We start from the raw sequence: 14400 nt of genomic DNA, 5'->3' as shown, positions 1-14400 counted from the left end.
TAATATCTTTCTTTAATTAGTTGTAATTTATTACATTTGCAAACCCTTATCGCAATTCAGCCCTTTGGCTGAAAGTTTTTAAGGTGAATAAACTATCTATCCATCTATCTATCACAGACTGTTTGATCTAATTGGTGACTAACTGAAAGCAAAACTTAACGCAACGTCATACCAGTCAGCGTTCAGTTCATTTATTTATTTAACGCGAGTCGGGATGTGCCCTATTTTATGCTTTCACCTGGGCATGACAAAATTTTGTATGAACTAGTAGTATGATAATGTAACCTAGTATTGACCTGAATGCCGAGGCTGCAAAGTAGCAGTTTCTTTAGTCACTGATGATACTAGCTGTGGCCAGGTTGGGGGGGGGGGGGGGGGGGGGTCGGGTATTCCGGGAAATTTGTGGTGGGGTTGTGCCGCCCGGTTCTCCAAATCCTGACCCTATTTCAGACTAAAAAAATTGTCATTTTCCACTCTGGTTTTTAGACCTTCCCGCGCGGCCTCTAAACTCTCTACCCGTTTTCAGACCTTGCGTAAGCAGAAATTATGTTATCATTACTTAAATTAGCACGCCAACAAAAAGATTTCTTCATGAAACCCATTTCGAATTGGCATATTCGAATCTTTCTTTGTTATTCAGTTGGAACTGAAACGGCAAATACGTTCATGCACTCCCGTATTCCCTCTAAAACCATACCCAAATTCAGACCAAAATGGGCGAAGTCCATACCCGTTTTCAGACCAAAACGGTGCAAAACCCAAACCCCTTTGGGGCAGCAAAAATAAGGGAGTACCCCCAGGGAGCTGTGGATCTAATGAAGCTTTATACCTTAGATCGATTTTATTATGAGCGAGATGGCTGGATGCATGTATAACTTTGTACCAATGATGACATGATTTGTGTCTACAATTGAGCCCTGCACTTTTCCTAGGGATACTATTCAATATCTCTGGCAATAAAATGAATTAAACGACGCTATATGGACTTGAGCAATATATAATGGGATATCTTTAAAACTTTCATTTCCTACATTTGTAAATTTACAACAACTTATATCAATTTTGTCTCATTACGTTAAGTTTCCCTGCCATAAATTATTTCACTATATTTTTCTTATACAAAAGTAATATGATAAGCATGCATTGTGTTCAAGTAATTCTTCAAAACATAACAGGTGACTTTTATAGGTAAAAATAAATGTCTTGGAGTTTCTCCTTACGTTCGCTAAAAATGGAGAACTAAAACCGTACATATTTCAACTGGTGTTTTACAAAAGATGTTTTAAAAGTCACATTTTTCCTTTTTTGTAAGTTTCTACTAGCGAACACGCTCTTGGACTGCTGTACCAGGCTCTCAGATAGTATAGTAGGGAAGGAAAGCAAGGCGCCCTCTTTCTCCGTCTCTGCGTTTTTCGCATCACTTTTTACTGGACGACCCAACTACTATATTGGAGCCTGGAACAGGCTAACACCCGCTGACTTTAAAATTCTAAAGAGTCTGGTTACGCACCGGAAGCCTTTTAAGTTTTACTATAAAAAAAACTCCAATGACACAGCTCAGTTGGGTGAACGATTCCTGGTTTGAAATCCTCAAAAGTATTCCTGTTTTGTGAATTCATGATGCATTTCGTACTCAATCTCGTAGTCCATTTTGGCCAACATCATTTCAAATGGTCCCTCTAAGAGAAGAAGACTGTGAGAACAAGGTTGGATTTTAGCGCCCTTTTTGAAGTGTAATCATAAAAATTTATTTCACATGACATGTGTGGAAAGCTTTTTTGTCCTGTTGGACCGACTTTGTCCTCTACCGCATGGGGTAGGTTCCACTAAGGCAGTTCGTTGCAAAGTGCATGGAGAAAATAATAATGCTTTGACACAAATCCTGAAGCGCTTGCTTTGAAAACAGTAGATTATAGGATTAACAGCGGAATTTAAAGTTACCAGGACAACAGTTGTTGTGTGGACAATACCACCGTGAGACATCAAACCATAAAAATCCAAAACATAAACAATAAGGTTTGGTAGCCAGCATACTGCACACACAACTGTCACGGTGAGAACCATTTTAGTGACTCGTCTGCGTGACTTGATCAGAGCTTGTTGCGTGACTTCAACTGGTTGTTCGCCTCTCACCCAAAGGTTATAAACCACGCGGCTATACAGGCAGGTCATAATACTCAGTGGGAGCAGGCCAATCACAATGAGCCACCCCAGACTGTATGCGTTCATGTACCATCCATCTGGCCACACCTCGTGACAAAAGTCTAACTCTTTACTGTAACGCACCACGAAGAACAGAGGAAAGTTCCACAGTAGAGAGAACAGCCAGCACGCTGGAATGATCAGTCTAAGTTTAGTTTTGGTGATGCGTAATTTGTCATCGTGTGGATACAATACTGCAAAGTATCTTTCGAAAGCGATAGCGATGAGTGACACAACTGAAACTACGCCCCCGATCCACATAAGGTTGCCACCGGTAATGAACTTACATAAGTAGTCACCTGAAGAGCCATGCGGATGCTTGAATGTATGTAGCAGTATGTACTGTGGCGCTATGAAGATAGCTACCATCATATCAGCACAAGCTAAGTTCACTAGCAGGTAGTTCATAGTGTTTCGCATGGATCTATTGCGGAGAACAACAAGACAGACCAGCGAGTTACCAATCAAATTCACCGCCACCAGCAGTGAAAAGGCTGTGCGAATACCAATCTGCGCAGGCTCAGAGAACGTGAACAATGCTGACATAACGCCGCGTTGTAGAACGTTTCGTCAGTAGCTAAAATCTATTGAAATGAAAAGACAAAAATTCATTACAATTACACATACAAGATCTCATTGCGACTTATCTAATGACAGGGGTTAAAAGGGGTCAAAATGTCGACGCGAAGCCTCCTAGTTTATTTTTTAATTGATTTAGGTTTGGAAAAAAAGCTCCAATGCCCATCAGGCGGAGTTTATATGTCTCCTTCTAATATAAGATTGAGGAATGTCAACGGTGTTTGAGACACTTTTCCGGTACACTCTTTCTGGGAATTTTTTTAGACATATTTCTTTGAATATTCTTCCTAAAGGTTGCTTGCCGGAATCTAAACAAAATCGTCAAAATCCATTCATCGGGTATGAAAATGTTAGGTTGAAACAATTATCACAAAAATCTCGCCAATCAACAAACAGTCCTGCCAGCATTTAAAATCCGGACATTGGAGGTTCCGGCTTTGTTTTGGCACGACTCCATCAAGCCGTCTTAGTGCCCAATTTTCATTCTGTATAAGTGAGAGTCGCCGAGAGCGTAATGAGCGACTTTCCACTGTAGTTTTATCACGGATAACAAATTTAAATGATATCCCAGATAAGAAATATGTAAAACCGTACTTCAACTTTCCTCGTAAGGAAGTACCTTTCATTTTACGCCACTGACGCAAAATTCAGGCCACAATATAACTGAATTGCATTTGTCGAATCGTGTTTAGTAGATACAAATAACGCTAAAAATTCCAAATAAAGGGGCGAGTTCAGTTGATTCTTTTGTTCCTCAGGACTACACTATATACTTTTGATAAGTTTGAGCAGACCACGCCACTCGGAAAAAGTGCTTTTCGACAGATTTGACTGAACCTATTAATTTGACCGTTCAACAAAAGTTCCAAGTATGTTGACTTAGTTAATCGCAGAATCGCACACCAGTTCTAAGAGCCCACTGAAATGAAGTTCAAATCAAGTTAATTCTCAGCCTGTTTAAAAATAGGAAAGAAAACCTACCTCTATAATGCACGAGTATTCAGTTAAATTTCACCAAGAAAAGAAAGTTTCAGTGGAACGGAAAGCAAACATCAAGGACAATAATTCTCTTCTCTACTGGTTGATATACATCTGATCTAGTGGATGACGTTTTGAGTTTGTTACGTACTATATTAACCACAACTTAGACAGAAAAGCAATATATGCTGTACAACAATTCAACTCAATATTAAGATAGGTTAAGTTCATGCAATATTTTTGAAACGAAATTGAACGAGTTGTGATAGTTTGTTGATGAACTTTTACACTTCAGTTGTAAACTATATAGTGAGTATAGTTCCCGCAAAAACATGGTACGGTCAACTCATTTAGCAAAGTGTTGCTACATTATTTAACAGTTCTGTATTGTTATGTTAACGCTCGAGAAAAGATCATTATTATGGTAATGATGATTTAAAAGGGAAAGTGAGTGACTTTTTTTGCAATTTTTATCCGTAAACAACGCCAGGCCACTCTTTCAAGACACAGATAGTTTGAAGAAAAAAGTTCTAGAAAACAAGGATTTTCTCTAAAACAGCTTTATTAGGTTTCATTACCTTATAAATAATTACTTAGAAAGTTTTTAGAAAGGAAATAAAAAAGGGGGAATAAAAAAGGTATTAAACCCAAAGGGGAAAGCACGAAGGAAGTCATAAGGGTGATAAGGAGCCAGCCATGCAAGGTACAGACAGCTCGAATGGATAGTTAAAAGAAAAAAAGCAATAAATTACATGTCGTTTAACCAGCCATATTTTAATGCCACTGCAGAAATTAAGGACTTTTCGAAATATGTTAGTTCATTTTGGAATTTTTTACAAACAAAAAATCGCTTAAAAATCCTCCTTTCCATCTGAAATAATACAGAGGTTACCTCCAGGAATTAAAAATACAAGCACCTTAATATTGTACGCGGCGAACCTTGGCTTCACGATATTTTACATACATTTCAATACTGAATTACCTACACAAGTGATTCGTTCTAGAAGAGTCTATCATTTATTTCAGCTTATATTAGAAAACATTCTATCATTATGCAAGTTTTTCCTGTATAGGCTTAGCATTCTTTACAATAAATAAATACGACCTGACATGTTAAGCCAGGTCATAAAGAAAACTGTTCTGATCCCTGTACAGAATCAAGGTTTCTTTAAGAGCTGTTACAAAGGCGGTCAGTGTAAACGCAGACTGCGAACTATTGTTTTCACCATGCAAATCTGAAATGAGTACGTGACAACAATATTACCATTGTTTTCGAACCCTAAAAACAATAGTTCGCAGTCAGTCCGAAGTCGGTCCGCAGTCTGCATTTTACACTCCCCTTACAAAAGTGCGTTTTAACTAAATTTTGGCTGATCATAAACAATTGTTTTGCATTTAATAGGTATTTTCTTTAAACAATGACGCTCGATTACTACGGAGCAGTGTTCTCATAGTATTCTCATAACAAGCTCCAGTTTTGTACCATGCGGGCAGAGGCCCTTCGATCTCCCTAGATAAGTCGGGAAGAGACTTATCTAGAAAGATCGAAGGGCCTCTGCTCGCAGGGTACCCGTTTTCTAAATCCAAGGTAATTTATATAGAAGGAATCCAAGGTGTCATCAACACTTTTGCCTTTTAGATATTTTGCGTCGTCAGTGGAAGATACTTCCTTAGGCACGAAAAAAGGAATGTCCAAATTGTACTCCTCTTTTATCTGTACGTTCCTACATTTATTCAAACAACTTATGTACATGTTATGATATTTGTGCAATTTCAAATGATCTGTCTCGAATTTGTTTTAGGTTTGTTTTTGTTTTTTTTTTTTGCTAAAAGTTTTATTCTGTCGGAATTTTTCAGATTGAACTTGTTCTTTTTAAAATTCTTCCCGATTTAGTAAATGCAATTGTCAGGGGCACCCAACGAGGATACAGTTCAAAACCACTTAAAATAGCATTGTTGAGCATATTTTAGTATTTAAACGGTAGATATAGGCATATTTTTATCCCCTAAAAACTTTTCATCTGTTCGGATTTCCTAGCTGAAAGTCTAGTGATCCGAAAATTATAGGGGTCAAAACTTACCTTTTCGAAAATTTCAGCCAGGAAAAGGTTCCCGAAAATTCTAGGTGGCCTTTTTTAGGGTAAATATCCGTTTAAAATGGGTAATTATACCATCTTATAGATGTTTGAAAATCCTAGGAGAGGCAGGCAAGCAAGAAATTTTAAAACAAATGTTCCGAAAATTCTAGTTCTCAAATCGTCTTCCGAACAGATATTTTCCCTAAAATTGCCGTTGGGTGCCCCTGAATTGTTTCTCTAAAGATTTAAATTGCCTCCACCCGGAAACAACAGACGTTTTGCGAGCTACATAATTATAGTGAGAAGGTAAAAAAGGCAGTAATCTTAATGGCTTTCTCATTTACGATTTGCCCGTCAAAATAAAAATAAATAGGAACTGAGACTTTTAATATGTTGAAACATGAGCAAACAAAATAGGCCCGGCATTAAATTGACGCCGGAGAAGCCAAAATTATATTAAGTATCCATTGCCAGTGAATTTAGAACCCGAGTTGGTCAGTGCTTGATTTAATTTGTTAATACAGTCTAAACGTACGTTAATTAAGTTCGATCAATTATTCAGTTACTGAATTTCTATGAGCACTGCACTAATTTCTTCTTTCAAATTAAACCTACGTACTAATTTGGCTTACAAAATAAATTCTTTTTCACTCACCGTTTATCCATCACTGATAAGTGCTTTCGAGATGTTAAGCTATTAACAGTAATTAAAAATCTCTCAAGTCAGTGATCAGGATGCAGCATAATTGTTAATGACATACGATTTATCAGCGAAGTGAATCAATCATCGATCATTGAAAATAGCAAAACCTATATCTCACCAAAAAAAAACAAAAGGCTGCTGGCGAACTCTTGTCGGTTCTCTCATTTCCTATTTTACTGCGTTACTTACAGAACAAATAGAAACTCAAGTGATTTGCCGCAGGTTAAAACTCTGCTTCAGTCAGTCATCCACTGGCAAAAAAATTTTACCCATGCGCAAAAAGAAATGAATTTAAGATCCTACAAAAAAAACAGGGATTTTGTCGATTCTCTTTTTTTAAGGCCGTTTGCAAAGCATTTTAAAAATTTAGCCTTAACGACGACAACTTTTTCTATGTTGTCGCTGTCCATCTGCACTTGAAGCTTTTTTTTCTTTTAGAAATTAATGCTATGAAAACCACGTCTCAACTGTTATAAACTATGTAATTTACTATTTGCCTTTACTTGTTTAAAATATGAAACGTTTCGTGCCAATCCCGGCTCTTAAATAACCTACTTACATATCTTAGAGGAAATAGTGTACTCACGTTTTCCGTAAAAACAACTCACATCCCCAGGACAAAACAGCTGTCTAACTCTCAAGGAAAAAAACAGTCGCAAATACAATGGAATTGTATAATTAATGTTATCAGCCTCCAAGTGGAAGAAAAAGGATACTAAGTTCATTTTTATGAATTGAAAAGTAAATTGTAAGTATCACGAAATGCAATCAAGCTCATCAAGCAAAATAACTAGGTAAAAAGTGATCCTTGCCATTATCATGATCATGTGCAGTTGTTTTGGAGTGTAATTGTGAAGCCTTATTTCTTTTGCTCTTTTTTACACTGCTTGTACAACTAAAAGGCATGTCTGAGGGGATATAATTTATCAGTAAATCGCTTCTTTCGTATTTCATACATGATTTATTCATTCGCATTCAGTTCAGTATTCTGCTCGCGCGTGTGTTGGTCTGCTCTCATCTACTGTCAATCTGATTTTTCATTCCCAGTGATGCCTCAGCAAAGTCTTGTGATTGTCTTTGGATTGATCCTCTTTAGGCCGCAAGAGCCAAAAGAAGTCTTTAAGTGTATATACGGCTATTGTAGGTCTGCTTCTCTAATGTTCTCATAATTATATTTCAGACAGGTGATAGTTTTCCAATTAAAAAATACTCGAATGATTATACATTTTTTTCCTCGAAGGCAGTCCGATTGACTTTGTAAACAATGGGTTGGTTTGAGCTTGCGACACATTCGATACTATAACTAGCTCAAACAAAAACAAAAACAAAAAAACAGAATAAAATCTGGAAACTAGGATAAAAACTAAAAAGAATAGGTCAGGGTTTTACACAAACCTGGCAAACAGATATTTTGTATATTTGAAGCACTGAGTTGACATTAAACTACGGGAAGGGAACTATTTGTAACTAACCCTAACTATCGTGTAAGAGCGTCTTTTCAGAAAATGAGCATTTTCCAGGAAACGCCTTGGCATTTTGACAAATTTTCAGACTGCCCCGTAATGCGCAGAGCCTATGCGAACAGCAATAAGAATACCCGGTCCCGATGCACCTTCCTCACCCCATCAAAATTTACTGACCTGCTTCCAAGTATTTTTACACACTTCGAAAACAATCTTGCAAATCCCTAAGATACTTGATTTGAGATTTCAGCACGATGTTTCTATAAGAATTCGCCATCAGGGTGATAACCCATATGGATAACAATTCACCAACCAAAGCAAAAATCATTATATCCACATGTGAATGTATGGGTATCGCTTTTTTGGAAATTGTGCTTGTTACCTACTACTTACTTGCAAGAGGTGCCTTGTTAACAACGGGTAATTTTACTTTACGTCAAAGACTGAAATGAATCTGCGAAAATCATTAACAAGAATATACTGGCGAAATAATTATACCAATAACAACGACTCACAAAAACAGAAAAAAACACCAAAATGAATCTGAGAAAGTGACTAACAATACTATTAATGCATCACGTATCTACACTAAGATTTTATCATATTCTTGAATTGCTCATTAACGATGATAAATGATAAAACAACTGCAACTTTATCGTTAACTACTCAAAACTTCATCATTATCTGACTACATCTCTGATTGTCGCATCATGTGAGAAAACTGCAAAATTTTTCAGTCTTTTTTGTTTCCTTGTAAAGGTTCCTTGTTGGTAGGATATCAAAATCAAGGAAACTTAACGAAGAAAACAAGAACAAATTGCCGTTTAATGTGCAAAGAATTATTTTAGAATAATAGACAAAGTGTAAGGTTACTTTCAAAAAACACTAAGAGTAAATAATAAAAAGTGGCCAGTTTATATTCTTTTCTCGAGAGCCATTGAGTGTTTAATGTATTTTAAAAAGACCGAAAGATAAATATTGAGCGCATGAGGCTGCATGAAAGTTCAGCAGCAGTGCCGACTTCATTTCACTGCACGTAAAATGAAGACTAATACATTTAAAGACTAGGAAAAACATCAGCAATATTTCTCTAAGCCCACGCCTCATCCTAAAACTTCAAACCTACTCTCATATACAAATAGGCAGTGTAATCAGTGTAATCAGTATTTCCCAATCTTATAGCAGGTTTAGACTCCTTTTTATTTGCATGAGCAGTAATAGAAAACGTAGTTGGTCCGCTATACATGTCAAGAGAGAGGGAAACAGTATTGGTCAAAAGCAAACTTGATGACCTTGCTGAGAACAAAAAGGTGGTATTAGCAAATAGAACCGATATAGATGTAAACATTCATTTATCGCAACCGGAACCGGACTCAAACATAAACTAAGCTTTTTAATTTCTTTTTCAGTCAAATCATTGTCACTGTTATCTAAAATAAAACCCTAAGGGGACGGATAAGGAATAACAATACTAATAACTTTTCGACTAAATGTTACTTAACATCAGTTGTATTTGGCCTATCCTCAGTGACGCCGCTGCCTTTCAGATGAGATGCGGACGGCATCACCATAGCAGCTTTAAGTGATGAGCACTAGCGAGATGTTAATGTAATGTAATGACGGTAAAAATGAGCTTGCTCTGAAAAATTTACTTAAGTGCAGGGACTTAAACATATTTGTTTTCGCTAACCATATCAGACTAAGAATGTATGTCGTGAAAATCACACATCAGCGTTTTAATATCTCCATAGCTACCAAAACCTAGTACAGTCAAACCTCTTTAATACGGACACCAAAGGGACAGAACCAATTGTCCGCTTTATAGAGGTGTCCGTATTATAGAGGTAGGGAATGTCTGATTTTTAGCATTTCTGAGACCAAACGAACTGTCCGTGATAGAGAGGTGTCCGTATTATACAGGTGTCTGTAAGGAGAGGTTAGACTGTAATCATGACTCATAAACATTTCTACTTGATGCCATTACATTTTGATCGCACTTCCATAACTTCAAAATGTTCTCTGATTGTTGTAAAAAGCTTGCTAACATTGGCGAAGATTAATCATGCTTAACAGCATTTCGCTTTGTTATCATGAAGAGTCCTGAAGAAAAGACGTATTTAATATGATTATTTACGAACTATTTTCAAAAGCATGTGATGTTATATTAAACAAGTATGGGCTACTTATTGGAGTTAGACTGATTTCAAATAGATAAATTTGCGTTTACATTTTCGTTTGCCCAAACACCAGTTTTTGTCCTATGGTTGTTGACAACTGGTCAGTGAATTCATTCCCCCCCCCCCCCCCCCTACGCAAATTCAAACAATGTCCAATGCAACAACTTCCTTATCCAACAGAGAAGAAAAACAATTTAGCTGCCATAAGCTGCGGACTGTATGTTGGCTGCCTCCAATTCAGAATGCCAGCTTAAAAGTGGCAGTTAAAAGTAATAACGAAAAATATGAAACCGGGCAACTGCTGCTAAGGTAAATGCTGCGTTTATTTTACCAAGAAGAAAGAAGTGTTTTTCAAAACTAGAATATAAATTAGCAAATCAGGATAATGCACTACGAAAAGCCGTAACTAAAGCCTTACGACTCTACACTTCATTTGTACACTTGAGCTGCTGCACGTAACTTTTAATTTCCTATCAACTCTTCCGTCAAGCGTTGAAAAAGTAAATCCGCTTGCCTAAAATAGTTAATATGATCGCTTTAAATTTTAGTCCTAGAGTTTTACTGAGAGGAAACGCACGCTCAGATTAAAACAACAGAGTATTCGGAGCGGATCATTGTTAAGTATATATATACATAGTTCAGTTTTCTTAAACTGTTAAAATGTCATCAGTTGATCGTCGTAAGACGATCTCTTATATGCCGAGTAACTGTATAATTTATTTACTATGAGTTAGGGTTAGGGTTAGAAACAGCTGGCTGAACAATATTCTTATGGAAATGATAACATCAAAATACTAATAAATTTTCTTTAGCTTGACAGAACTTTTCAGGGTAATTAGAGGTTGAATTACCGCGTGATAGTCTCCGGAAAAAGTTTATAAAGTCAATAAACTATAAAAATTGCCCCCTACTCTTTTCTGAGATTAAAACTTAACCGGTTAACTTATCCTGCAATGCATAATACAAACGTCAGCGTTCTTTTATTTAGATATACATGATTGATTTTTTTTATTAAACGTTGTCAAAACGCGAATTCACTGTTCTCAAATAAATTTGCTCAAATACAAGGTTTAAGGAAAGCTCGAACGAACCATTTTCGTTTTCCTCCCATTTACTGACTGGTGATAGTTTTTCTGTTACATGAACAGAAAAAGTTTTTCCGTGTCATTTATTTTCCATACTTGGAGCCATCCACTGCGGACATTTGATCATATTATTTATACAAAATTTTAAAAGTTAGACTGATTATAAATATTACTTAATCCTGTTTAAGTGCAAAATGGGACATCATAAGTGAGTAATTCCCTTGAATTTAAAGCCGCGACAAAGGGTTGAAGCAACAATCAATGGAAGCAAATTAAGCAGCATAAGATCGAGTTAGTGAGAGATTGTCTAAGCTTTCAGGTACTGTTAATTAAAAGTAATCTAGGAGAAGACTTTGCGAAAGATTCTTTTTTTTTACATACATCGATAACTCTTGACTTATCGCTTATAGACAAAAGACTACGTCTGACAAAATCGATCCCTAAGATATCAAAACAAGTATTAGACTGACTCCAAATACTGAATCTACGAAATAAATCAAGAAATTATGCAAGTTACTAACTCTTTCTCAATTCTATGTTTTCTTTAAGAAATGTTCAAGACGAAACATATTACTTACCTGTTAACCTAATGATGCTTACAGAATTTAGGTTGCGGGAAAGTGGCAGTCAGATTAACAATCGAAGACTGATAAAACGATATTATATGTGTTTCGAACTGAGTACTCTTCAGCTTCCGATGCTTGTTTCTGTTTCGATTATGTCTTAATGTAAACATCACCACTCACAACTCTAAATGAAAAAATCAGCAGAGCAGAAAATTTATTAAAACACTTTTTCATTTGTTTTCGCCTGCAAAGTGTCATGCTGAGAATGAGTGATTTGAAAATGGGAAGCGAGAAACGTTTTCAAGACGTTGGCTAATTCCACCGCACGTAATTCACTTTTAAGCATTGATGTCAGCTAGACAAATCTAAATTACTTCCTTAAGGGCAAAAATTGCATATCATAAAGTTTCAATTATCTCGGTATGATACAAGTTACTATCGCGCTTGTCCGTGCGGGTCATCAATGAAAAGAACACAGGCTCTATAATTCAGTGCGTACGCACTAGGTTGGATAGGTTTAAAAAATGCAACTTTATTCTTAAAAAGCTAATAACGCCTTGCGTCCACACTAATCCGGATCAACTGTCCGTCGAAAACGGAACTTTTTTGGATTAATTTGAGCACATTGGCTTTGCGTTGTAGCGCAGACAGAAAATATTTCTGAAAAGATGATGCGTTTTTAAAATAATATCGTCCATTGCGCTCATTTACATCACAAATGATGATTTCGCGTCTCTCTCTCTTGCAAGAATGCCAGAGCTCAGATTTTTTTTTCATGCTAAGTACACTCTCCTTTTAGACGGTCGTTTATTACTTGCCAATAGTTTCAACGGGTTCCCGAAGAGGAGGGACAGACACACCTCAACTGACAAGCCACCAGTTACTACAATAAAAACGGTAAACGTTTGTTGCGTCTAATTTTATTCGTCTTCTTCACTTCGATAATCAGTTTTTTCTTTATTTAACTGTTTACAGTTAGAAAGCAAAAAGAGGAAATGTATGTTTAATTTCAGAAAAGAGTATATGATAATCTATAAATGATTTATAGGGCTACCTTATTACTATCTCTCCAATTAACTTCAACTTGTGGAAATATTCAACGTATGTATGTTTATAAAGACATTGGGGAGGTGCAAAAATTATATTTATGAGGCTTTTGATCAGTGGGTAGACGCCAAAAGCACGTCTAGGTAAGGCTTCATGCGATAGAATCGACAAGGTTAGATATACGAAGATACCTATTTTTAATTAATTAGACACAGTACGGCTATAAAATCTCTTGGGTCAAATGTTAAATCTGTATATAGAACCTGAGCTATAGAGTCACCCTGACTAATGATACGACCACGACCTTGAAGTCAAAGACGCAGTATTTAAAGAACTTTACACTTATCCCGAGATAAAACCCTTTTTTCAATTCTCGTTTCTGAAACGATTCCTTGAAAATTGCTCGATTTAACGCAACAGTCTAAGTCTGTGAAGGTAGGCTTGTCCCTCACTGTATGCCAGCTGTAACTTAAACAGTCAGAGAAATTTAAAGTCGCCGCAAACGTACACTGTAGAACATATTTTCTATGCCCAGAAGTTCTGTTGCTTAAGAGAATCGATTACACTTATGTAATTTAACTAGGTGGAAACGGCCACAAAGGAAGGTCACAAGTATCTAATACTTGTTAGCTGACTGGTTTGTGTGCTGCGTTTGTCCAGGGTCTGTTCAAGTGTCTTAGGGAATTGGCCCTCAATTTGTCTCTTAAAAAGTGAAGGGGAGGTCTTTCTCTCAACGTTTTGGGCTTAGACAAGTAAAGATTTGCCAGATACTAACATTGCTAACTTGTGGCAATTCGCCCTTATTGAATTATTCATGATAGCTTACTTGAGCTTTCTTTACCTAAAAACGTTTTCATGAAAAATGGTAACAGTTTTTATTGTAAATTTTTCCTGTTAAATAATACTATAGGGCTGTTTAATATATCACTTCCGTGGTTATTCTCTATTGTTTACAACAAAAAAGCTGTCAATTTTTGTTTGCAGATATTTTAGTACTTTCCGGCCGTGTTAAGTCACGTGATAAAATTCAAATTATTGAAAAACGCAAAATCGACACAAGCTATCAATTTATGTATCTGCCAAAGTTTCAGCTTTCTAATTATGAAGTTTTGAGAGAAAAGACCACCCCCTCACTTTTCATGTAAATAATTGGGGCCCATACCATATTTTATTTCAAAGAATATAGCTCTGTTGCCAGATGAGTCTTTCTTGAGTGTGTGAATGGGGTTAACCGACTAGCGACAAAAGGCAAAAAATATTACCGACTACCGACAAAACGCGAAAAAATTACCGACTACCGACAGGAAAATTATTAACCGACTACCGACATGGACCGAAATTATCTATATTTTTTTTTTCAGAAAGAAAAGTATATTGTATTTTTCCTACCTTTCTAGGAAGTAACCAAAGATACCACGTCGCAAGCCTTTTTACAAGTCAGTACCACAAAACGAGGATATTGAAATCGGTTTGCAGAGCGTATGCCAAAAATGTCTATAACCCGCCTAGTCCTAAACATTAT

At 36.5% G+C, this 14400-nt stretch overlaps 1 protein-coding gene across 2 annotated transcripts; it reads right to left on the bottom strand.

Annotated features, from left to right (window-relative positions):
* Positions 1 to 497: 497 nt before the first annotated feature.
* Positions 498 to 12003, bottom strand: LOC140941620 (QRFP-like peptide receptor). 2 transcript variants are annotated; one of them, XM_073390642.1, is made up of 2 exons: positions 11844 to 12003; positions 498 to 2786 (listed from the first exon to the last, which is right to left on the bottom strand). In XM_073390642.1, exon 2 carries the CDS (start codon positions 2746 to 2748, stop codon positions 1753 to 1755), a length of 996 nt encoding a protein of 331 aa, XP_073246743.1. In that variant the 5' UTR covers positions 2749 to 2786; positions 11844 to 12003; the 3' UTR covers positions 498 to 1752. The 2 variants fall into 2 exon arrangements, with proteins under 2 accessions (XP_073246743.1, XP_073246742.1); XM_073390641.1 differs by lacking the exon at positions 11844 to 12003 and adding an exon at positions 3763 to 3882.
* Positions 12004 to 14400: the final 2397 nt, after the last annotated feature.

This window comes from Porites lutea, chromosome 6 (genome assembly GCF_958299795.1).
Source record: "Porites lutea chromosome 6, jaPorLute2.1, whole genome shotgun sequence".
Taxonomy (NCBI): Eukaryota; Metazoa; Cnidaria; class Anthozoa; order Scleractinia; family Poritidae; genus Porites; species Porites lutea.
The sequence above is the reverse complement of the archived record's forward strand: the minus strand, read 5'-3'. Positions and strand labels throughout refer to the sequence as shown.